This window comes from Urocampus carinirostris, chromosome 17 (assembly GCF_059441175.1).
Source record: "Urocampus carinirostris isolate Australia breed hairy pipefish chromosome 17, RoL_Ucar_1.0, whole genome shotgun sequence".
Classification (NCBI taxonomy): domain Eukaryota; kingdom Metazoa; phylum Chordata; class Actinopteri; order Syngnathiformes; family Syngnathidae; genus Urocampus; species Urocampus carinirostris.
Genome location: NC_142365.1, coordinates 20,233,978 through 20,258,627, shown reverse-complemented (window position 1 = coordinate 20,258,627; position 24,650 = coordinate 20,233,978). Strand labels below are relative to the sequence as shown.

The 24,650-nt window shown below is 38.3% G+C and overlaps 2 protein-coding genes across 3 annotated transcripts; both read left to right on the top strand.

Moving 5' to 3' along the window:
• Positions 1 to 159: 159 nt before the first annotated feature.
• rexo2 (RNA exonuclease 2) lies at positions 160 to 8,844 on the top strand. Of its 2 annotated transcripts, XM_088321512.1 has the most exons (10): positions 160 to 308; positions 1,904 to 1,987; positions 2,190 to 2,237; positions 2,536 to 2,613; positions 2,744 to 2,855; positions 3,752 to 3,860; positions 4,592 to 4,645; positions 5,617 to 5,702; positions 6,179 to 6,216; positions 8,735 to 8,844. In XM_088321512.1, the coding sequence occupies exons 1-8, from the start codon at positions 264 to 266 to the stop codon at positions 5,699 to 5,701; spliced, it is 615 nt and encodes a 204-aa protein (XP_088177638.1). In that variant the 5' UTR covers positions 160 to 263; the 3' UTR covers position 5,702; positions 6,179 to 6,216; positions 8,735 to 8,844. The 2 variants fall into 2 exon arrangements, with proteins under 2 accessions (XP_088177638.1, XP_088177639.1); XM_088321513.1 differs by lacking the exons at positions 2,190 to 2,237; positions 6,179 to 6,216; positions 8,735 to 8,844 and having other exon boundaries at positions 5,617 to 5,746.
• On the top strand, positions 8,742 to 24,307 carry tiprl (TIP41, TOR signaling pathway regulator-like (S. cerevisiae)). The gene is made up of 8 exons (XM_088321511.1): positions 8,742 to 8,844; positions 10,399 to 10,522; positions 12,835 to 13,014; positions 14,486 to 14,585; positions 17,332 to 17,463; positions 19,736 to 19,831; positions 21,774 to 21,836; positions 24,038 to 24,307. The coding sequence occupies exons 2-8, from the start codon at positions 10,416 to 10,418 to the stop codon at positions 24,164 to 24,166; spliced, it is 807 nt and encodes a 268-aa protein (XP_088177637.1). The 5' UTR covers positions 8,742 to 8,844; positions 10,399 to 10,415; the 3' UTR covers positions 24,167 to 24,307.
• The last annotated feature ends 343 nt before the right edge of the window (positions 24,308 to 24,650 follow it).

Genomic DNA, 24,650 nt, shown 5'->3' with positions numbered 1-24,650 from the left:
CCCCTAAAGAACTGCATACTGATTAACCACAAGAGAAGAAAAAAGCACATGAAAGGGTACCGGCTCCTTTTTAGTGGGGAGCCGGCTCCCGACGTTCACTTTCAAGAGCCATCTCTTATTGCTGTTTCGTTCGTGAACCTCACAACTCTAGGTCCATATACACCACACTGAGATGGTGCGTGTCTGTTGTGTGACAATAATTCATTCATCCTATTAAGCTTTTTTTCTACCTTCTCTTCCCATTCGGTTGTTAAAGAAAGAATATGGATTTTATTTCGTCTCAAAATATGGTTTGGGTGGATCTTGAGGTAAGTCAAAATGTAAGGATTCATCAGCGTTTGCTAGTAAAATGCTAACAGTTTGAAGTTTTTCCTTAACCGTTTTAAAAGTTGTTTCGGCTTTAAAGTTGTTTTTGCTTGCATTCAATAGAGACAGAACAAAGTATAGCTAGAACAGAAACTTATTTTGCAAGGGGCTATCTACTTGCGGCTTTGTCCAAAGTCCGGCCCGGGGGGCAGTTATGGCCCGTGATCAAACGTTTACTGGCCCTCAGACTCTGTACGAAAATAAATAAAAAAAGAGAAACAAAGGTAAAAATTAAAGAAAGTGGTGTCCAAATACTTTTTTTCTTCACTGTAACGCTTCACACTGAAAAACAACAGTGACCATATGATGAAGGTGCTGTATCTGAGTCAGATCAGGAGGCCTCTGCTACTAGTAAACACCGAAACCTGTACTGTTTCATGTGGGGGAGCAAACCCCTACCCCAAAAAACAGCCTGCCGAGAGATGGGCACCGCCAGGCTGTACTTGCCCAAGACACAGCACAGGAAGTGGTGCCCTTACAACCCAGGGATCCGTGAACCGTGAACAATGCCCAACTGAGTTCGAAGAGCCTTTTTATCTTTTTTCCCCATCGCATCTATCTGCTTTTGTCTGAAATTTATCATCAGTTTTCCGGCCACAAAGCGCATTACGCTTGGGGAAAGGAGGTGGTGGGGAGGGGAGGGGCGAGTGATTCCACGCGCGTGCTGGAGGTTTTCTTTTGTTCTAGGATGAAAATGGTGAAAGTAAGAAAAAGGACTGTTTAAATGCCAACTTAACCCCCCAAAAGATGAAAATGAATAGTTTGTTAGAGCGCATCTAAGAATTTCACATACTTGCAAAAGGAGCCGCACTGATGATTTCAGCCAGAAGGTGGCGTCACCAAGTAGAAAAGTTTTAAAGTTGCATGCACCACCTTTAAGATAGATTCACAAATGAGTTTATTGGAACAGGAAATTTGTACGCAGGCTATGAAAAATGTCATTTTACTCAAAAATTAATCACAATGGATTTCGACTTTTCCTTTATTGATTGCATCCAGTCTTTTCTTGATTCATTTTTATGAGTATCAATGAAAAACTGAGTACAGTATTGAGTATTAGGTGTTTGAGTATAATTGAATCATTTAAACAAGCCTCCATTTGTATATAATAGAAAATGAACGCTCACTTCCTCATCTCATCTCATCTCATCAGCCGTACCGCTTATCCTCATTAGGGTCGCGGGGGGGCTGGAGCCCATCCCAGCCATCTCCGGGCACTGGGCAGGGGACACCCTGAACTGGTTGCCAGCCAATCGCAGGGCACACAGGGACAGACAACTCATTCGCTCATTCACACCTAGGGACAATTTGGACTGGCCAATTCACCTGAAATGCATGTTTTTGGATTGTGGGAGGAAACCGGAGTGCCCGGAGGAAACCCACGCAAGCACGGGGAGAACATACAAACTCCGCACAGGATGTCTGGAGCTGGATTTGAACCCACGACAGGTTCCCATGACATGAACTGTGCCGCACAAGCGCTAACCACTGCGCCGCCGTGCTGCCCTCGCTCACTTCCTTTCTGTTTGTTTTCCAGATGACGGGATTGGACATTGAGCAAGACAAGATTTTAGAAATGGCGTGCATCGTGACAGATTCCAACTTAAACATTTTGGCAGAAGTAAATATGCATTTTACTCTGATTGTTAAAGGGACAGTGTGTATTTTCAGTGCCTCCTAGTGGCATAAAAAAAACCTTCATTCATTTTAAAAAGAAAAAATATGTAGTTGTATGGTAAGCAAAGATACTTTAACTATATTATAAACATGCTTTTAAAAAAAAAAAATCTTATTTCGAGAAATGTGTGTTTATGTTACATAAGATGAGGCTCACCAAGAGGGAGCTGATATCCGCCATCTTGCTGCTACGGGTACCCCCTCTTCATTATGTCATTTTCCCCTTTCCTTTTTGTCCAATTTTTTCTTGTTTTTTTCCTTATTTTCTTTATTTTTTAAATTGTTTTTTTGTATTTTTCTGTTTTCCTATTGTTTCTTCATAAATAATTGATTGATACAGTATTGATTGATCAATTTTAGTCTCCGTAGTTACTAGTGTTTTTCAGCACTTGTTTTTCATGTCACAAAACATTGACATCTACTGCTCAAATATTACAAACTGTCCCTTTAAGAATTTGTTCCTTTCTAAACTCTGATGCTTTATCTTGGCAGGGTCCAAATTTGATCATAAGCCAGTCCAATGAGCTATTAGAATCCATGTCCTCGTGGTGTAAAGAGCAGCATGGGAAGGTATGTAATGTGTAGTATATATACAGTATTCATATATATATATATATATATATATATATATATATATATATATATATATATATATATATATAAAATAGTATGCTATATGTGGCTTGTGCTGTTATTTCAGTCTGGTCTCACTCAGGCAGTTAAAGAAAGTAAAATTAGCGTGGAACAAGCAGAATATGAATTTCTATCCTTTATCCAACAACACACTCCACCCGGACAATGTCCTCTAGCAGGTAAGTCGTGTTTGTTTTATTTTATTTTTTAACAGGAGACATTTTGTGGGATAGGCGTTCATTTGTCTTTGCCAAGTTACTCAAGATATACTGTAAATTCTAGACCACAATCTACTTTTTTTGCTCCATTTTAAACACTGCAGCGGAAAATAGAGTGCGGGTTTTTCTTTTCTTTTTTTTTTCTTGGCGGCACCAAGGAAAACGGCAAGCTGTTCTTTTCCTTAACACATCGGCTCTCAATACAAAACACCACTGTGACGTCTGGAAACATTTGATGCCCTTCTAGAGGAGAAATTAGTAAATTATTATTTCGAACATTATTCATATAATACATAACATGAACAGGTTTTACAGTACTTGATTAAATATTTACAGCATTCTCACGATATATTAACTTTTCACCCACAAATCAAGTACGCATTATGCATTCAAATTGAACAGCTGTGGAAATTACCTTTCAAAAACGTTTGTGTTCTCTTTCTGTATCATTGGCGTCAATGTCAGGACGCTGGAGTTTCATTTAATCCTCGAGGAACGTTGACAAGCGAATGCAATTTGCTCTGTCACCGCAGAAACCACCAATGACAACAGCACAAAAGGACACGTTTGTGTTGCAATCTGGCACTATTATCCACAGTATGCTTGCCCTGGTGCTGTCGTCTAGAAATATAGGGCTTACATATTAGGTGACGCAGCCCTCTTTCTTGTTTTCTTTCGGTGCGGTCGTACTTTTGTAATATGTGCTCGTCTTTGTAATCGCCATCTTTAATGACAGAACTGAGTAGAACTGATAAACGCTGCAGCTGAAAACGACGATTGATCAGGAGCGCTCTGTCGTCTAGTAAATGTAAGTCATAAAACCTGTTTTTTATTTTTTTGTGTGTTTGCCCGTACAGGAAACTCGGTACATGCAGACAGAAAGTTTTTGGATAAATATATGCCTAAGTTCATGAATCACCTCCACTACAGAATTATTGATGTCAGTACCGTGAAGGAGCTTTGCAGGTCAGTTTGAAGATTCAAGACTAAAAAGTATTCAAATGCATTAATTGTGATGCACTGTTCGGTGTCTAAAAGATACGTATGAATCACATACAGACGCTGCCCGACTTACGAACGAAATAGGTTCCGGACGATCGTTCATAAGTTGAATTCGTTTGTAAGTTTCTTCAGTGCTATATTTTGTATGTTGAAGGTTTATATAAGTATATTTAAGGCTTGTTTAAGTAACCTGTATTGTTTTGTACTAAAAAATAAACATTTCATAAAATAATATGCTCTATAAACATAAAAAAAGTTAAGTGTAGCTTACTTTTGGAAAATGCGCTTCAAGAGGTCCTCCTCCGTGGTAAAAAGTGGCCCAAAAAAGCGTTCCGACCGTTTTCTCAACCGCATCAAGCTTTCTTATTCCACTTTCATTCAGAAAGAAACATCTCGCCTCTTCTTTACCCATCACACCAACCATATTGAATGAATGCACGAGATATTTCACAATATTCAGAAAAAGGTGCACACAATACAAAATCTAACTTACAGCAATGTCCGGATATTTTTCGACATCCCCCAAAAAATGTTTGCATTTACCGTTTTACATTAGTCGAATGGTCATAAGTAGGGGAGCGTCTGTATTAGTATTGTTCAGAAAAGCCAGTCATCTTAATTTTTTTATTCATTAAACTTATGGTTTGGTGTTTGACTAAAAAAAATACCTCATTTTTCCTGTTTTGATAACTTAGGAGGTGGTTTTCGGTGGAGTATGAGAAGGTACCTCATAAAAAAGATGCCCACAGGTAAGGATCGAGTGTGCATTTTAGTTTAAAGCAGGGGTGGGTTCAATCTTTTGGCAAAGGGGGGATGAAATATTGTTGTTATATTTCATTTTTTTAGATAGGAATGATTAGAGAGGTGTTGTAAAAGGATAGTGGGATGTTGAGACGTGTTCTAAGGGATGGGCAGGGCACCTGTATGATGCTGCAGGGGTAAACCAGTGAAAGCAGTCGGGCCCTTCTGTTGAACAGAAGAGTGTGTTGTGTCACCCTGACCCCGAGTGACATGGCCGCTTTCTTGTGTCCCGTTTTATCTGGAGGCATGAAAGCATGACCCACTTGGGTGCCGAGGTGCTTAACTTGTCTGGGTGTTTGGGCATTTGGGTTGGCCATGGTCCAAAAATTGGCACATTCCATTCAGCCAAAAATATAAAAAAAAAGACTAAAAAAAATAAGAGATAAGTCTCTTAGAGTAGCAGTGATGATATGCACACGTAGACATTTACAAGTGTAGGTTATATACAGTATATATATTTTTTTTTCTCTATAAATAAAAGTTAAATTCTCTTTTGAAACACTCACAATTGAAGCAAAATAATAAATTATGTAAAAAAACATTTTCAAGCCCTAAATTTGAAAATAGGCATTCAAAAACTCCAAATGCAATACAACTATCTCAGAAGTCAATTTTTCACTCAATTTGATAAATATCTAAAGACTCAATGCGAGTGTCACTGCTGGTAGTTCTAGCTTTGGGACCCAGCCGCTAGTCGCATTAGCAAATAGCATCATTTTGACAACTAGCTTCTCTTCAGATGTTAGAAATGCTTTAGAAGTTGGTGCTAAATGATATAGTTGCCAGCGCTAATGTCATGGATTTTAACTTTTAATGTTTTTGACACGTCTGCTAGCTGCTAACAGTAGTTTCTTCGCATCAATCCCTAATGTTCATAACAATGATAATAATAATGATTAAAAAAATGTTTTTGTTTCAGAGCCTTGGAGGACATCAGGGAAAGCATCAAAGAGCTCCACTACTACAGAACGAGCATATTCAAACAGGACAAGAATGGGAAATGAAGTTAGATCACAGAGCATTCTCTTACTCACATTCAAACCAATGAGGACTCTTCAAAAGAGAACTATGATACTTCTCGATATCATTTTCATTTTTGTTCACTATTAAAGTGAATTTTTAAAATGTATTTCTCTTTCTTTTACTCTTTTTCTCTCTCTTTCCAGCTTCTCTCTCTTTTGCGCTCTCTCTCTCTTTTTCCTTTTCTCTCTTGCCCCCTTCCTCTTCTCTCTTTGTTTCTCTTTCTCTGACTCTTTCTGTCCTGCTCTTTACATCTTCCTCTTCCTCACCCTATTTCTCTATATTTCTCTCTGTCTCCGTCTCACTGTTTTTCTCTCTGTCTTTCCCTCACCTTATTTCTCTCTGTCTCTCTCTCACTCTCTTTCTGTTTTTTCCCTCTCACTCTTTCTTTTTCCACTATCTCACAACTATTCCCTCTGTCTCTTTTTCTCACTCACTTTTTTTCTCTCTTGTCTCTCCAGGGTCTTTGAAAAGGCTCGAATTTTAATGTTTTTCCAAGGTGAGGAAAATGCGTGAATTTTGGGTAAAGTGCTTGAAAATGCTTGAAATGATTTCCATTGCTGTGTTTCCTGGCCGTCTTACTCGATAGACCACGATTTTGAATGACAAAAAGTAAAAGAAATGTGCGTAAAAATGGCGCTGCTGATGGCTCTTGCCTTCATTATCGAGTTGTCATAGGAAGCATTACCGCCCCCTACTGTCTTACCCAAGATAATATCTTTTATCAAAACTGTCAATGGGAAATCTGACTCTTTTTCGAGAAGCAGCTCTCTCGGCTCGGATCACTAAGAAGAGCCGTTTCTTTTGGCTCTCAAACGGCTCTTTACATTTAATTTAAAAAAAACATTTTTTGTGATATGTAATCAATAATATTAAAACATGCTCTAAGTTACTTAGTAATTATTAATTTCAGATGTTTTGCAGGGGATCTCTGAAAAACACATGAAATAGACATTAAAATATTCACAGATCTAAAAAAAACAATGTGTGTAATACAAAAGAATTTTTAACAGATATAAGTTGAACAACAACACAAAATCCTTGATAATTCAAAATAATGATATATAAAATTAAAAACTCTTCATTGCTACAAATAAACAAGATTGCAAAAGAAAACTATTTACAATTGTATTTTGACCAATTTAGACGCAGATCTTCAAAAAAAACACACAAAATATAAATTATAATGAGTACATCTAAAAGCAAAACATCAGCAGTTCCTAAGATTGAAGAGTGAATACACTCTACTTCGGAGGAGTCAATATCATTAAAATGAGTCCAAATTTGGCTAATTCTTCTGCTTTTTAATACATACCGTGTTTTTTTCTTTTTTTTTCTTCTATATTAAACTCAACTATTACCCAAGACTTATAGAACCCTTTCTGTGTTTGCAAACAAGTGTACCGTAGCCAGGCAGAATCCATGTCAGTTTATAGCAACCCATCAACACACAAAGATTGCAGATCATTGATAGTGACAGGGCAGAATAGCACAAAGTGTGTGCTAGCAGCAAGATAGTGATCGTTCTTTTGATCGGTGCTGGATTTTTGCCTTTGAAGGTACTGGAAAAATTGATAAGTTGGCGTTGAAAGTGCTTGAATTTGGCCACTAAAAAGGTGGACGACCAATGTTCCCTCTAAGCTGCGCGCGTGCGCAATCGCGCACTGCCCGCACATTCTCTGCGCACAAGAAAATCTATCTAGCACATTGTTCCCTCTAAGCTGCGTGTGTGCGCAATTGCGCACTACCCAGAGTTTTTCCGCGCACAAGAAAATCTAGCCAGCTCACTAAAATCAGGGCTCGAAATTGCTAATTAAGAAGCGAATTAAGTCAAAGTTATAGTGCATGAAAGCAAAAATACAAGGGTTCCCCTGATGTTCTGTTATAAATGCGGTATTTTGAAGTCAAGGTCGAAGTAGAACGAAGTTGAGTAAAGTCAGTAAAGTTTTTCGAGAACCGTCTTCTTCCGCTCGGCTCACTAAAAGGAACCAGCTCTTTCGGGTCCTAAACGCTTCTTCAGGTTGTTTTTGCTTCTTTCATTCCTATATGACCAAATATTTTGTCAAATTATGCACAAAATGACTTAAAGGAAGGGGGAATAAAACAAAAAAGAAAAAAATACCAAAATGAAGGAAGAGAAAAAAGAAGGAAAAATTCAGAAAAAAACAAAGGAAGCAAAGTAAATAGAGAACAAAAAAAAGGTAACAGCTAGGAAAAAAATAAACACAATGAGATTTTTTTAAAGGAATTTAAAAAATAGAAGAAAAAAACAAGGAAAAATAAAAAAAGTTTGTGTTGTATTCAAATAATTTCCAATTATACCAAGTCAATCTTGTTGCCAACATTGTACTTCCACTAAAAAATGTGATTAAATACAGTTGTGCATCGTGCAACCGACTAAATAAGCCCCCAAAAATGTTAGTATTATGTGACAAAAAATACCAGGAAAAAAAAAGAAATGGAAATCTTGTGAAAGAATTGTTGTAAAAACAAATTATGTTTGTAGGCCGTACAACCTTTGCAATAATACATTAATGAATTCATTCAAAAGTGAATTTTTTTTTGCATTCCGGAAACGTGATGTCAGGTTTTGGACATGTTTGATAAAGACTTAGTTGCCACACTTGGAATGCTGTTGCTCACTGTTGTTTCAAGTGTTGCTCATCGACTTTGAGTGAACGCTCAGACCCGTGGAAAATTAGAGGGAACATTGTGGACGAGCTTATCTTTTTTCGTTCTCGCAATTTGTTCTCTGTATATTTCCGTCGTTACGTATTTCCCTCTCGTTTCTCATTCTCCATCTTTCTCTCATTGTTTTTCACTCTGCTTCTTTCTCTCTGAGTGTTGTGATCCATGTGTTATTTGCCTATTACAAGCAACTTGAATTATTAAATAAGTTAAAAGTTCACTGTATATTAAAACAATGTCATTCATTTTCAAAACCAGCTCTTTTCATTTAAAAGCCGAAATTCCTATCCCTAGTTTTAACGTGGATGCGTTTTGCGCCTGTACTGCAGATGACGCTGTGCGCGTAAATGTCACTTCAATTCGCCAAGAAATAGAAGAAGACGAATCATCATTTGTTATTGTCCAGCTCCAAAAAGCACTATTCGCAATCAAAATACAAGTAAGTTGCCCTGGTTGTGCGTTTGCAAACTAGAACATTTTTTTTCTGGATGTTGAATGAATGCACTTGCATGTGTGGGTCGGCAATTTGAAGTAACCACGAAGTCATAATGCATCGGTACACTTTGCGTTTGAACTCGTGGAGCACTGTTTCTTCTCGACTTTTGTCTTAAAATATAATTAATATTGTGCTCATCCTTTAGCCTCCTAAATGGTGTCGTTTTTCATTGTTGACCTGTCTCGAAAATTGAACAATGCGCTGGTTCACTTAAGTCTTACCTACTGCACACAAAACAGCACTTCTGCTTTCATTTCTTTAAAACAGAATTTACTTATTGGAAAAACCTTTTCACGGGGACCAAACTAGTAAATGAATGGCATTAAAAGTGAGTCTTAGCTGGAAGACTAGGGTTGTTTTTTGGAGGCTGACAATTATGATTCAATGCCGGAGTGGCTCATCGGGAAGAACGGGAGAGTTCCCGAATGGCTGTCTCATGTTTGGGCTGGCTGGATGGGAAAAATAATTTGAGCCCGTGCATTCATTCTCTAATCAGCTCTTATGCCACATTCAGAGCAACAGATGAGGTGAGTTTTACTATCTGGGTGAATTCCCCCCTCCCAAATTTAATCTTGATTTAGCTCATCACCCCGCTTCTCTAGCATTAAAATGAACACAGATCAGCGCAAACCATATGAGGAAGGTACAATGGAGGGCAGGAAGGTGCTAGGTGGATGCAAGAAAAGCCAGGAAAAGAAGCGTGGTAGTAGTTATCTGCATATTTTGAATGAGGATCTGTGAATTCCTGTAAACATCCTCTTTATTCTTGTTTTTTACGTCTAAAACTTTGGAGATTGCTATGTTTTTAAGGATGGAACATTTTTAACTGGGCCAAAATGTGATTTAAAAATAAATTGAAATAAACATTTGCCGCTAATTTCTGCAGTGTATGAATCGTATTTTTGGGTCAACTTGTTCTTCAATTTTTTTAATTTCAAAAGGCATTAAAAAAAATCTTTAAAAGTCTTGAATTTAACGTGCCTTAAGTTGGAGGAATCCTGACATAATATGAGTCTCACATAGCGGCAGCGGACATGATTGTCTGCCATTTTGCTGTGACAGGTACTCCAAAAAAATATTTTGCGAAACGCTAGGCAAAAAAAACAAGAAAAGGGTTGTGGTTTGCTCACTCGGAGTCTCCATAGTCTATATTTTTCCTTGTGATTTGTAACACATTGCAGTTACATTTAGTGGTTAAATAATACACAATGTCCCTTTAAACCTCCCTAGCAGCTATATATTAACATTTGTATTTGGACCTATGCAATTAAAATCCCATATGAAAAATACAGTTCAATCCTGGAATGGAGCTGCTATATCTAGGCTTTGAACACAGCGGCTGCAAAGAAAATCCCACTGGCATTTTAGGTTCATGACCAAAAAGACCATCTTGAGTCTATTTTTCAAGCATATACGTCAATAGGACCTTAATTGAAGTCTTGAACTAGGGATTTTTTTCTTGCCAGATAATGTGAACTTTGTTCCATTTCCTTCCAGCTGCTGGCCTTGGATCTATGATGATTTCACATGGCTTTAAAAGCAGCAAAAAGGACTTTGCCTTTGGCCCGTGGCAAGTGACTACTGCAAAAAACCATATCATGAAATCCAAGGACATTGAAAGGTAAGCTGGAACCTTTATCCATTAAAATGTAGGTACTGGTAATATATAATTTTTTTTTTAATCTTTTTTTTTTTTTTAAGTTATTCCGTTTCCAGACAACAATTGTGAGCACACAATGTTAATTTACTGTAAAATGAAATTTGTTTGCAATCTACAAATAAAACCTTTTGTATGAGGTACTGTTTAATGTACTGTATCTAAAGTGAATGGTGGGTTTAGAGTAGAGCAGTGTAGCGATGAAAAGAACAAATTTGTGATTGTCACCAAGTTCAATCAGATGAAGGTATATTTGACTCCTTTTGTAGTATGTATCTATGTATCAATATTTCTAAGCATCCTCCACATCAAACAGATCATTCTCATGAGGCACAGTTAATAAAAATAGTGTGAAGAGAGAAAAGCAAATGCCTTTTTGTTTGTCATCTACAATCCTAATGGATGAGCGGTTAGGATTCGGTGCTCCCACCACTGGGATTCGATTCCCCTTGCTTCCAACACTGAGCAAATGAGGTCAGGGATATTTGTGGACTGATCAATCATTGTTCAATAACTGTGATCTACTAGTTTAGTCATGTTTATTTGTACATCTCTTAATCACAAGAAATCTCAAAGGGCTCTAGAGACTACCATTACTCCATCCCCTTATCTGAAAACTACATACGAGCAAGGAAATACTCAAAAAGCTCAGCCTGAGGTAAATGAAGAAACATTGAGAAGGAGCTGCACATTAGGTATTTTCCCTTCCAGGAGGACCAGGCTGCAATGAATGTTGCATTCGTTAAAAATACATCAAATGTAGTCAACAGCAGTAATAAATATAGGTAATACCAGAATATCCGGTTGACTGATTCCTGTTCCAAAACCTTGACCTTAGCAGCAGGTTCCATATGATGCCATACATCTGGTCCGAGTTCCGGTATGATGGCTTAAAATGCATGATTTGTGCAACAACCAGGCTAATCATTCTCCCTCAAGGACAAAAAGACCAGAGTAGGAGGTCAATATCACTCGTAACCTATGGAATATAAATTTATCTTAAGCATGAATTTAAACTTTCAGTAAGGACACAGCGTTCCACTGCACCGGGACCCGAATGGAGCACGCTCTCAAACCCGCAGATTTCTTCTTGGCTCTTGGAATCGCGAGGAGAGCAGCGTTTTCCGAGCAAAGGCTCCGAGCTTGGATAAAGGGGTATATTAAATCCGAAAGGCATGAGGGGGCATGTATAACACCGACAAAACCTTAAAATCACATTTTAAACTGACAGGGAGCCAGTGCAGGTCAGTTAAAATCGGATTAACCGAATTAATACATTATAAGCAAAAAAACAAAAACAAAATTCTGGTACCAAACGACCTGCGGCCCAGTACCCCTTTCTGGTTCAGTGGTTGTTGACCACTGATCTATATGGTAAACATTTCATTCTAAACTCACGGCAGTAAAACAGATTTATATGAAAGGTTGTACTTGATGTACCAAATATGTATCTGAACAAATTCTATTTGGCATGTTCATTAAATAGGCCAGAAACAGGTTGCATTTGGTCAAAAAGGTCCAATCTGGGTCTCTTGGCTGCACCTTTTCTTTTGCACTCCTATCTGCAAACACACAAATATTTGTTCGTTTTTGTTTCGTTGTAACCGAAGTTTCCCTTTCTCAAAAAAACGTGACCAGTTCTTAGCAGGAGGCCTAATTTTTAAAATTATCTTCAGCTCACAATGAATTGGATTGAAACGAAAATTATGTGAAAACACTGAAGCCATCTCCACTGTCTAAAAAGGTTGGAAACCTGGAAAAAAAAACAATTAGGTTGGGGAGATCATGCCAACTCGTTTTATATAATAATTATTTATAATATGTGCTTATTCACAGTAGCAGTTGTTCAGAGAATGATGTCATGTACAACTGCCACTGTGAATATGCACATATTTATCATTCATGTATTGTTTTTTTTTTTAACCTCTGTCGTTCTTTGCACATGTTTGGGTGGGTGGGTGTATCCCTTAACCACTAGGGCATGGACACCTTTTTCTGTGGTGGGTCTTGGGCAAGTACAGCCTGGTGGCGCCCATCCCTCTACAGGCCTACAAATGTTTCCACCCATCTCGAACCGCGGACCTTTCGCGTGTTAGGCGAATGTGCTAACCACTGCACCTTTTTAGTTTGTTTTACTTGCAATGAGGGGAGCCCTTAGATTTTGTAACACTTGTACAATGACAATAAAGGCCATTCATACTGGAAGGCTGGTTGATGAAATCCAACTTGAGGTGGATGCGCTACACACTTGTTGTTGTTTTATTTATTTTTTGCAGGTTAACAGAAGAGTTGAACTTGCGAGCCCTTCCAGAAATGTTATTTGGGGACAACGTCTTGCGGATCCAGCACTCTGACGGCTTTGGAATTGAATTCAATGCAATCGATGCCCTGAAAAGAATCAACAACTCCGATGACACGCTTCAGGTGGCTTGTGCTCAACAATGGCAGGAGAGCAGGTATGATAAGATTATCGCCTGCTAGATCAATGTGAAAAGGTGTCAATCGGTTGTCAATTTTTTTCCGAGGTGGGCACCAATTCCCGCCAATTCCCTGAATTTTGGTTGAACAGTATTGCACTGATCCTACAAAAAGCAAAATATTTTTTACACGTATCCCCCTTTTAACTGGTCTGAGAGTCACATTTCATCGTTTCCCCAAAGGTCTTCAACACATGAAAAAGTCTTACATCTGATAACCGCAAATTAAGGTATTGAAAGGGTCTTAAATTTTGTCTACAGGTCTTTAGTTTAAACCTCAAATTTCTTAATTTTTCCCTGTCTTTTTTGTGTTGATGGAGCTAATAACTGTATTATAAGAAAATAACAAAATATGGAACACTGTGTCGTAAAGTTATTGTTCATCTTCTTCGACTTTATTGGTCTCTGACCGCTGAATGCCATGAGTCGGTTGGAAAAACCAGATTTCGGAGTTTTCGGATATGCAGCATTATGTTGGAGTTTTACCTACAGTCAGTCTAACCAGCTGTCATGGTTGGGGTAACTTTGGGATGGGAAAGTGTAGGTTTAACTCGTGGTTGAGTAAGTAAAACATGACTAGGTTCTGGCTATACCAGGGTATGAGTGGCAGGGGGCGTCGTCCAGTGAGGTGGGGATAACGTCAGCAGTTGAGCAAGGATCTCCGATACGGGGTCGCACAGCTAGCCTGGAGACTGTCACGTTGGTGTGCTGCTCTGCCACCCGGGATGGTTCCGATTCACCTGCCTCTGGTCCCGCCCGCTCGGAGCCTAAAAGGATAGCGCGTGGGCCTTAGTGGTCGGGGCTAGTGGTCGCCCCAGTGTGCTGGTGTGGCCACCGCCTGGTTCCGCCCGGGTGCATTGCACGCTACGGCGTTTCCCGTGTGGAGCCGGGGCCTTGTACTCGGTCCCTTTCTCTCGACTGTGCCGGCGAGCAAGTCGCCTCGGCACCAGGGTCAGTCCGTACCCATCCCCGACCCAATTGCAGTCCCACGGCCACCTCAATCCTACCATTAGTCCAGTTCTGGCCACGGGCCAGTCCTCCTTTGGTGACAGCGTGGGCCGGCTGCTCCAGCCCACCAAACCTCAGCCATCTGGTACGCAATAGCTTCCCTGCTCCTTCGGTGCGGAGCCGTAAAGTCCCTACGGCCGGGTGACGTTAGGCGCCGGGGTTTGTCATGACTCTGCACCTGGCTTCCGCATCTGTATGCCAGAATAGGTGCGAGATTGGTTTTGCATTTCATAGGTTGTGGTTTTGAAGTCTTAAATTGTAATGGAATTTTAATGGCACATTGTTCTCTGGATGAAATACTTTCCCGCCTGTTCCAAACTCAGCTGCTAGTCTTTTTAATTAAAGTGGTTTTAATAAATTGTTGTGAAGGGTCTTTGTTTCCAGACCTGGTTCTCCAGTTGGTGACCTTTGTCTTTCAAGATCAAATGTTCTTTCCTTCCAGAGTTGGTTGTGAGCACTCTCAAGAGGTGGTGAGACCATACGACTGGACATTCACCACAGATTACCGAGGCACTCTAATAGGAGAAGAATTGCAGATTAAGGTGGGTTGAAACCACCCTACCACTCACTAGAATCATACCTAATATAGATTCAAACATAAAACCGCTCCTCTATTTGGAGAACCACAATGGCCAACTCTTTTGTTGGTCAATTTTCATCCATCTCCACCCAAATCTCTCTAAATAAATCAAAACTGATGATCTAAGACAAAATTATTTGTGCATTGCAAACCAATAAGACAATTAAACATCGTTGTAAATGTTCTAGTTATAAAAAAATTTCGTCCTTTTTCTAACCGTAAAACATTAGCTTAAAACGGGGAAATATGTTGAATTATCGTTAGAAAGTTAGATTAGTTTTATTTTTTTTCTAAGTTCGAGAAAATATCTTCCAACACAACAACGACCTGAAGCACACAGCCAGGAAAACCAAGGAGTGGCTCCGTAAGAAGCATATCAAGGTTCTAGCATGGCCCAGCCAGTCTCCAGACCTGAACCCAATCGAAAATCTTTGGAAGGAGCTCAAACTCAGTGTTTCTTAGCAATAGCCCAGAAACCTGACTGATCTAGAGATGATCTGTGTGGAGGAGTGGGCCAATATCCCTCCTGCAGTGAGTGCAAACCTGGTGAAAGACTGTAGGAAACATTTGCTCTATGTAATGGAAAACAAAGGCTACGAAATATTAACATTCATTTTCTCAGGTGTTTAAATACTTATTTGCAGCTATATCACACAGGTAAACCATTAAAAAAACACGCATTGTGATTTCTGGATTTTTGTTTTTAGTTTATCTCTCACAGTGGACTGCACCCACGATGAAAATTTTTAGACCCCTCCATGATTTCTAAGTGGGAGAAATCGCAAAATAGGGTGTTCAAATGCGTATTTTCTTCACTATATGTACACACACACAAACACTGGAGATCAAAAATAGAAAACAATTTACAGCAAATGAATAATTCTGAAAAAATGCTATCTTCACTCAGACAGTTTCAGTACATTTTGTTGTGTCTCTACCATGCTATTACTCCATTTGTTTTGCAAAATGGATACGGTATTTCGATAAATATCTGTATTTTGACAAAAATACACTTATCAAAATTAGAGAACACTTTCAGGTGCCTCCCACTTAATGGTGCTAAACCAGATCATGTTGCTAATTTCCTGTCAACCCCTATTCAGGGATCAGAATAGAGATTTTCATTTTCAGCTGAAATAGCCAGGGTCCAGGGGCCGCAGGCCCCGGCCAGGTCCAGGGCGGAGCATTTATCTTATTTGCTATGTGAAAATTGCACTAGAATGAATTAAATCCATCAAAACAGAAACCATGTATTTTATATATATATATATATATATATATATATATATATATATAAATTAAAAAATATATATATATATTGACATTAAAAGCATTTGTAATATTGAACATGATCATGATGATACAAAATAATTTATTTTAATCATGTTTATAACAAATTTTAAATTTTGTTTATCCTGTTCTAAATATTGTATAAACACAAAAGATAAAATAATTTCATAAATAAATAGATTTATAAATACCTCAGATTGGGATTTTCTGTCACACAGGGGAACCAGTGGTTGACTGCTGCTAGTATTTGAAGTGGAAGGATTTGGAACGGCCAATAATGTTGAACTGGTGGTGTTACTGTTAGTTTCACTGCCGATTTTAAATGCGGATCCGAGTGCATAATTTGATCGCCGGCAAGCTATTTTTGCTTTGTGCTTGTTCATTTTAGCATGATCGATCAGTGCCACACAACCTCGCGTACCATAATTGATCAGATCGACACAGTATAGACACTTTGCTTTCCCTGGAACATCACACTTTGCGATGAACTGGCTCAAAGTTTCTGTAACTTCCTCGATCTTTGCGCCGATTTTAACGTTTACTGTGACAATCTTCTCCAGCCATGACCACTTAAATTTATTCTTGATTCCTTTATTAATCTCGGAGACAAAAGCCTCGTCTTCTTTTCTTAGTATTTTCATATTTACTTTTTCAAACACTCATTTCACCGTTTGAAAAGATAGGAAGGAGCGCCATGTTTGAGAAAGCCAGTGCTCTGAACAAAAGCTCCGCTGATTGGTTATCAGCGAACCTATCGACCAATGGTAGGAGTTGATCTATTTGTTAGCTAAACCACGTTGTGTGTTATAGATCTAATGCGCTGCGCTTCTTTTTGCCGATTTTTCTCGCGATCTCTAACTGCTAACTTGGGGTGATGAAACAGTCACGTATCATACCTCACCCCCCCAAAATATTTTCTCATCGAATTTAGACGATTTACGGGAATGACCTTTGGGGTTCAAAAACAGCGGAAATCCGCGGAAAATTCTGATCCCTGCCTATTTAATTAGCAGTACCACTTTTTAAAAAAGGACAGCTTCTTTGCCTAGAGCCATCACCACCCTAAATAGGCGCACAAAACTGAACATATTATGCGACTTAAGGGTTTCTTTTTTGGTGCTGCTAAATGTTATTGAACATCTTTCACTGCACTATTAGGTCACTATTCACTATTCTCTTGTATTCACGAACATTGCAATGTTATTATAACTTAGACCAATCTTTAAGCACTAATACACAACATCTGCCTTTCATCCTGAAAGTCTTTATTATATTTTTTACTGCAGAGTTCCATGTCTAATATGGTTGCATACAATGTTTTATTACATTGACATCAATGACAAAAAAAAGTTTTCTTTCAATTCAGTTTTCTTTAAAACTTTGGACTCCAAACCTCTGCCCGTGTTACCGATTTTTAGGTGAGTGAGACGACGGAAGAAATTAACATGGAGAAGCTGAAGACTCGCGAACAGATTGTGTTCTTTGATGAAGTCCTCCTGTTTGAGGATGAGCTGCACGACCACGGCGTCTCCATGATAAGTGTGAAAATTGTTAGTACTCTTTTCAAATGCTTCCTTATTTAGTGCCCTTATAAGCAGTGTCTGAAACTCATGACAAAAAGTTGCCGGACCAGTCGTAAAGTTGCCTGCCCCATTTTTCACAACTTGAAACACAATAAGACGACTAATCGCAAAAAAACATTGTTGCAAAGTATTAAGGATTGATAATCAGATTATATAACAGAACAACACTTTAAAATTAAGTTTATTAAAAATCTACTTATAACATTCATTACATGCATGTGACATCGCTGTTATCCATCTGCCATCAGTATGTACCTGTATTTACTCATCTTCATTCATGCATGTTTGTGTTGCGTCGTCTGCTACAAGCCACGCGAACTCTTTCCATGATGCTTTTAATGTACGTTTACGTTTTGTAGCGCCTTAAATGTTGTTAGCTTCTTTTGAATCTTTCTTCTGGGGCTGAGGTTTGGGCTTGATTCCTAACCACTTATCCATTTTCTTGTGTTCTCTGTGCGTCTACTTTGGAAAATGATATGCAAATGCACGACCTTATTACGCTCGGGAAAGTCCGGAAGCAGGAAGTTATTCGATGCAAAATTCCAAATCGAACGAAGATTTCGAAATCAGAATGAATCAAACTTTTGATTTGAAAAAAAATAATTTATTTTTTCCTTGAAAACGTTGTCGGCCACCCGGGCGGAGATGTTTTGTAAGTTGTACGCCCGACGTAAAAGATGCGTCCGGGCAGACGTTATTTCAGACACTTCTATAAACAGCAACTTCATTTGCATATATAAAATAGCTATTTAATTTAAAATAAAGATTTAGATGCCATTTGAGAAAATATATAACCACAAAAGCCTCACTGAGTAGACAAAAAACACTATATAGCATTGATAACAAATTTTAACATTAGCAAATCTCTGAAGACCTTAATCAAGTCAGTGATATTAGCAGTTACATATAATTACATTGCAGTAGAAATAACTGTGTAATAATTATAAAAAAATAAAAATGACTTTAAAAATACAATATTGATTTAAAAACAAAGAAAAAAGTGCATGAAACATGATAGTGTTTTTTACTCGTAGGCTGATAAAGTAGCATTTATTTGTCATAACATGAGGCTCACCTAGAGGGAGATGACATGATTGTCCACCATCTTGCTGCTAAGGGTTCCACCTAAAGCCCAAAACCTTTAATAAGCCAACAATCAAGAATAAAATCTAGTCACTTTGAGTCTCCGTAATTTGTATTCGTCTTTGTGTTTCTAGAACTCATTTGATATTTATCTTTAGGCTAACAAAGCTATGAATATGTGTGGGTCGATTAATAATGAACCTGTTGTAAGCTTTTGGAATGCTTAGAAAAGTGAAATATGAATCTTGGATTATATGGTTATTTTCATGAGTACAAATGGCACGGGATATAAAATTATACTCATCTCATCTATATCATTCCAACTCTGATAAGCGCAGAGTCTGGTGAGCACATACCCGACGTATGCTCATATAGTGTATAAAAAGCAACTACCCACTACAGTTTAAAGTCCAAGTGTCACAACCAACACACCCAGTTTTGCTAAAGAATCCTTTTTACGCAAGCTCATTGAACAATTAAGGTTCAGTGATGAGACACTTTATGATGAAAACCCACAGAACAAACTAATCACCCAGAAACACCAGCCGCGCTATCACAGCAATTTGATTTGGAGAGCGGTAATGGTGGGCAGAGCAATGCACACAGCACAATTCTCTCTGCCCAGCGTCGTCGGTATCCTCCTTTGCAATATTTGGTGACATTTTTATAAAATGACTCTGCTTGCACCTTGTTTTAAAACCACTGTTTATGAAAAATATGCAAGTCAAAATGAGGTCCAATGGTTTTTAAGTAATTGTGGGAGGGAGACAAGTTTAAAGTGGGATATTTGTTGATATGAGACACAGGCTTTGGCATTGTTATTGCATACATGTTATTAAATCATCTAACATCACTCTGTGAAAGAATGCGCTGAAAATTTTGATTTTTTGTCTGGAGAGCGGGTTTGGCAGTTTTGCTGAAATTTGTCTTAAAAATATGTTATGGCTCTCAAAAAAACCGACATGCTCCGTTATTACGGCTCTTCCCAACCTGTCATAAACTTTTTTGTCTACAGTTTCTCTTTTGACTTTTTGTTTTATGAACCAGGAGCCCTTTCGAGCCCCCTTTCAGTGTTAGTTGATTGTACTGACATTTGAAGTTTGTTCTAATGTCTTTTTTATGTTTTTATTTTCGTGTGCTAATGGAATGAATGCAGAGAGTGATGCCTACCAGTTTCTTCACGCTGTTGCGTTTCTTCCTGCGAGTGGACGGCGTCCTCATAAGAATAAATGACACGCGACTATATCATGAAGTAAGTTCACAGAAGACTAAGAATACAATGTTATAATTGCAGTGATGCTTTGAAATTCCTGACTGTTAGGCGCACCTACGAACCAGAAATATGAAGGTGCGCCTTATAACTTGGTGTATTTATGCATGTACATTACTCCCTTGCGGTTCTCTTTTTGCTGGTTCACTCCTTCGCAGATTTGTAAACGAATTGATTTCGTCTTTGTTATTATAACCATTGCATCGTGCATTGTAGAGGGTGCTCTGTTTTGGGTGGGCGTGACTGTGTGCTAGGCGTGATCGGCTGTTGTAAGCTGTCAGTCAAACAGCGGGTGGGCACTGTCTCCGTAAACAAACTGCAGAATAGCGGCAGATAACTTTAAGGGGCTTGTTACATTGAAAAGAAATTGATCAATGAAATCGGACTTTAAGGAAAGTCAGAAGAGAGCAAAGAAATGGCAGTGGGTGCTATGTGGATTGTTATTGCGTCCGGAAATGGACTAAGGCAGCGTCGAAAGGGAAATCAATAGCCTGGCTGCAGGTCTGACCTAATGCTAATGGCTAAGCTAACAACTCTACTAAGCCACCGCTGCACTCTATTTTTCAACGCCAGATTTATTAGCCAAGGAACGAATGACTTTGAGCAACAACTCCAATTTTGTTGTATAATTATATTAACTAATTATTCTTCTGAGATTTGTCATTTCTATTTAATTACGGTCGTATACATCAACTCTGATTTTTACTTTTCACGGGTGGTTCTGGTCCCCATTAACTGCAAAAACCGAGGGATTTCTGTATCGTATTTGTGCAGTGATTGATTGTTTAAAAACATTGCTGACCATAAGTGCAAAGCATTGTATGCAATGGGATTGTGGCACTGAGGTAAATGCTTAAGCACAACAGCATTAGTAAAACATATGACCTACAAAAAGGAATTCCATTTCATCTCATTATCACACTATTCTTACTCATGGTGCCAATAATGAATGTTAATGAATGGAGAAAACAAAGCATTTCAACAAAATTATATCCAGTCCTTATGTATGTTTACATATAAAACCGGAGAGAATTTTACCTATCAGACAGAATGCACTATGCAAATCAGTTTTTATGGCGCTGTGACCAAAAATGGTGCTATTGAGACAAAATCTAATCCTCTTTCATATGTCATCTGTACCACTTGTGGTCTGTTGGTGTTTTTGCATTGCAAGAAATAAGTATCACTGTACTGCTATAGTGCAGTTTGATTGATGGGGAAACATTAAATGCCCTGTACACAAACGAGGCAAATACTTACATTTTGGAGTGATAATCAAAATTCTAATTTATTTATTTGTTAGGCATATTGATTAACTCCAACATCTTACAATTCATATATAATATAAAATTTAACATTTTACTACGTTGTAAATATTTAATTTGTACTCTTAATAGTTAATAATTATTACATCATAAGAATAAAAATAAAACAATTGCAATAAATGACGCCTTACATTGACAAAATTTGAAGTTCCCCAATTTGCTACTGCTGCTAAGTGAAATGTTTATGCTGAAATGCTGCATTTGATTGCTAAATTGCAGCCTGTCCCAACAAATACAATGCACTCAATGCTTTTTCGCAGTCTACCAGTCATACCTTAAAGATCCACAGGTAGATCGCGATCTACCAGTCATACCTTAAAGATCCACAGGTAGATCGCGATCTGACTTTGCAAACGTGCCACAAGCTTGTTAACGGTCCTGGTGATAAAAAAAAAAAAAGAGACCTTTATTGAAGAAGAGGAAAACTCCACAAACATTCAGGACGTGCTGCACTCCAGGACCAGACTGCCCGCCTCTGCACTAAAATAATCATACAATTCGATTTCTTTTTGCTACAATTTTAGCTTAGCTCAAGGTAACCGATTTGAAGTCATGTTAGCAATGTAAGGTCTTGACATTGTTACTTCTTGTGCTTCCAGGCCGGACAGAACTACATGTTAAGAGAGTTCTGCACGAGGGAAAGTAAGATAGCGGAGTTGAAGGTAAGATTAGACTTGTTTAATTATAAGGTTTAAGTTTTATGGCCATTGCGCCATCTTTTTCTCAACTAGTCCAAATGTGACCAGAAACATGGGGGGTATTGCACCAAACCATGATAAACTGTAATATCCTGACTAAATTTAGCCTCAGGTCTGTTGCACGAAAGAGAGTTAAATTTAGCTCATCTTGGTTATTATTGAGATTTATTCTCTCCAGCAGGGGTGTCAGTCAAATGGACGGAGGTCCAAATACAAAATTAAACTACAATCCAAGGGCTGGACTAAATGAACATGTTTCCATAAATGTTTAAATTACCATATTCTCTGCACTATATGGCTCACATAAAAACCCAAATATTTCGCCAGAAATGCACAAGTGTGCATTTATAAATTGGTGTGTCTTATATACCACAAATATGGTGGATAAGATTGGAAATGCATCCAGTATTTATATGTGCCCGTTCTACACAAAGTTTTACAGAATTTTGAAAATGGAGAAAATAAACACCACACCAAGTCTGATACATCATCAGATACACCAAAGAGTTGTTTCCTGTTTAATGCTTTTTTTTTTTGAGTTTGTATCTTTCAGATTTAATAGTTTTCTCCATTCTCTAAAATTCATTTTTGGCACTTTAAGTAAAAGTAGTGTGATAATATGCCTTTTTGTATGTCATCTGAATCACTAGTGGTCTAGTGCAGTGTTGTTCAATCACTGTGCACATCAATGGTGTGCTAGTATATATTGTCTGGTATGCCATGGAAATTTTCCAATTTGTGTTCCTGTGCGGTCTAGCGCCTGGCAGAGAAATCGTGGTATTTTTCCTAATATGAACGATTATAAAATACTTCGTGTTTATTTGATTCCTATCCAAAACGTAGTAATATAAAGTATTTCTTCAATGATAAAAATCCCGTTCAAGCTTTTTTTTCCCTCCACATTTTCAGCTGGTAGTGTTTTTGTGAAAGGAATGTGCCTTGGCTCGAAAAAGGTTGAAAAACACTGCTCTTTTGGTTAGAATTCAGCGCTCTTAGCGCCGCGACCCGGGTTCCATTCCTGTTGCAATGTTTTGCAATGCATATGAGTGACATGTTTTGACCAAAAATTGCAACAATATATATCGTAAGTGAATACAGAGCCTAGCGGTTATACACAATTAACAAGGGACAGGGTGTGTATGAGTGCTTGAAATCCTTAAAAATGATTTATTTTCATTTTCAAGCGTTGGAAAGTGCTTGTATGTTGGGGAAAGTACTTGTAACTGTTTGAAATTGTTATATTCTCAGCAAGTCTGCTTAAAAATTAGGGCAGCACTGCTCTATAGTGGCTTCACTTTTCCATTGCATTTCGTCCCTTGTGATTAATGGCACCTGGCATTAGTTTGTAGGGCACTATGAAATGTGTATTAGTGTAAAGATTATGAATCAAAGCCAAAAAAATGAAGGTAGTAAGCTACATATTAGTATTTTTTACACAACACCATTACCAGCTCGGTAGCCTAGATGGTAGGGCGCCCGCTTTGAGACTGGGAGGTCGCTGGTTCGAGCCTCGGCCGAGTCATACCTAAGACTTACAACATTGGTACTCATTGCCTCCCTGCTTAGCGCTCAGCATTAAGGGGTGGAATGGGGGGTTTGCTCACCTAATGACTAAAATGGGTGCCCCTGTTTGGCTGCGGCTGCATCGGCTCGCTACAGTTTAACTGTACGGGTCAGGTGCATCGACATTTCGTTCTGTGTGCATTGTTACAAAAAATGACAATACAAGTAAAATTATTATTATTATTATTATGGGGAGAGATTTTTCTTAAACATTCACAATTTTCTTAAGATCTTTTCACTGGTTTACCCCTACCGCATCACACATTTTCATAAATGCACACACAAGATTAAAAATCACAAATGCAAGATTCACTGGTGGACCTGCAAAATACATGATTCATACCGCATTTCTTTGAATAGTACTGGATAAACTGGAAAATTGGCTTAGAAAGTCTTCCAAAAGTGCTTGAATTTGGCTATGAAAAGGTGTACAAACCCTGTAGGTAGTTTCAATTACATGCGCCTTATTCTTTGGTGCGCCTTATAAATTAAAATTGACTAAAGGGATTTTTTTGGGGGGGAAGTCTTATACTCCCGGTGTGCATTAGAGTGCAGAACTTGTGGTCTTTTGTCCTTACGGAAATTGCGTTTTTTCTCTTTAGAACGTTCCTGCCTCCTTGTACACGGACCCGAATGAGATCGCTCAACATTTGAAGTGCAAGCTGAAGAAATGTGAGAAGTTAGAACTTCCAGTGTTGGAGCACAACAGTCTTCATCAACAAATAAATTGATTCTTCTATGTACATATAGTAATCACATCACAATTAATGCAACTACTATCATGTGTTGTAAAGGTCTAAGGAGTATTACTGCTTTGCAATTAAAATGTATTTGACGGATGAAATTCTTAATAAATCTATCCATTTATTGCATTTTTGTCTAAATGAAACTTAAGTTGAGGCCACAGTTGATTATTTTTGGGCGGGGGGGTCCCAGCTGTGTCCCTATTGCTCCTTTGTGTGACAAATATACTACTAAAGAGATACTAACAAAACTGCATTTCAAATGTTATACAAAAATACTGCAGACTTACTACAAAATATCAGTGAGTGAGCTGAATGGATTCCAAGTACTGTTCAATATTACCTCAATTTTACCAATAGTTCAGCTGGTACAATGTCTCCTTTCCACATACACGGTTGTTGTCCATCCATCCATCTGCACCACTTATCCTCAGTAGGGTCGCGAGGGTGCTGGAGCCCATCCCGGCTATCT

Coding starts and splice junctions, on each gene's coding strand:
- rexo2 (XM_088321512.1), top strand. CDS start 264: ATGGATTTTATTTCGTCTCAAAATATGGTTTGGGTGGATCTTGAG. Junction 2,614..2,743: donor GTAAAGAGCAGCATGGGAAG/GTATGTAATGTG, acceptor CTGTTATTTCAG/TCTGGTCTCACTCAGGCAGT. Junction 3,861..4,591: donor ACCGTGAAGGAGCTTTGCAG/GTCAGTTTGAAG, acceptor TTGATAACTTAG/GAGGTGGTTTTCGGTGGAGT.
- tiprl (XM_088321511.1), top strand. CDS start 10,416: ATGATGATTTCACATGGCTTTAAAAGCAGCAAAAAGGACTTTGCCTTT. Junction 10,523..12,834: donor AAATCCAAGGACATTGAAAG/GTAAGCTGGAAC, acceptor TATTTTTTGCAG/GTTAACAGAAGAGTTGAACT. Junction 13,015..14,485: donor CAACAATGGCAGGAGAGCAG/GTATGATAAGAT, acceptor CTTTCCTTCCAG/AGTTGGTTGTGAGCACTCTC.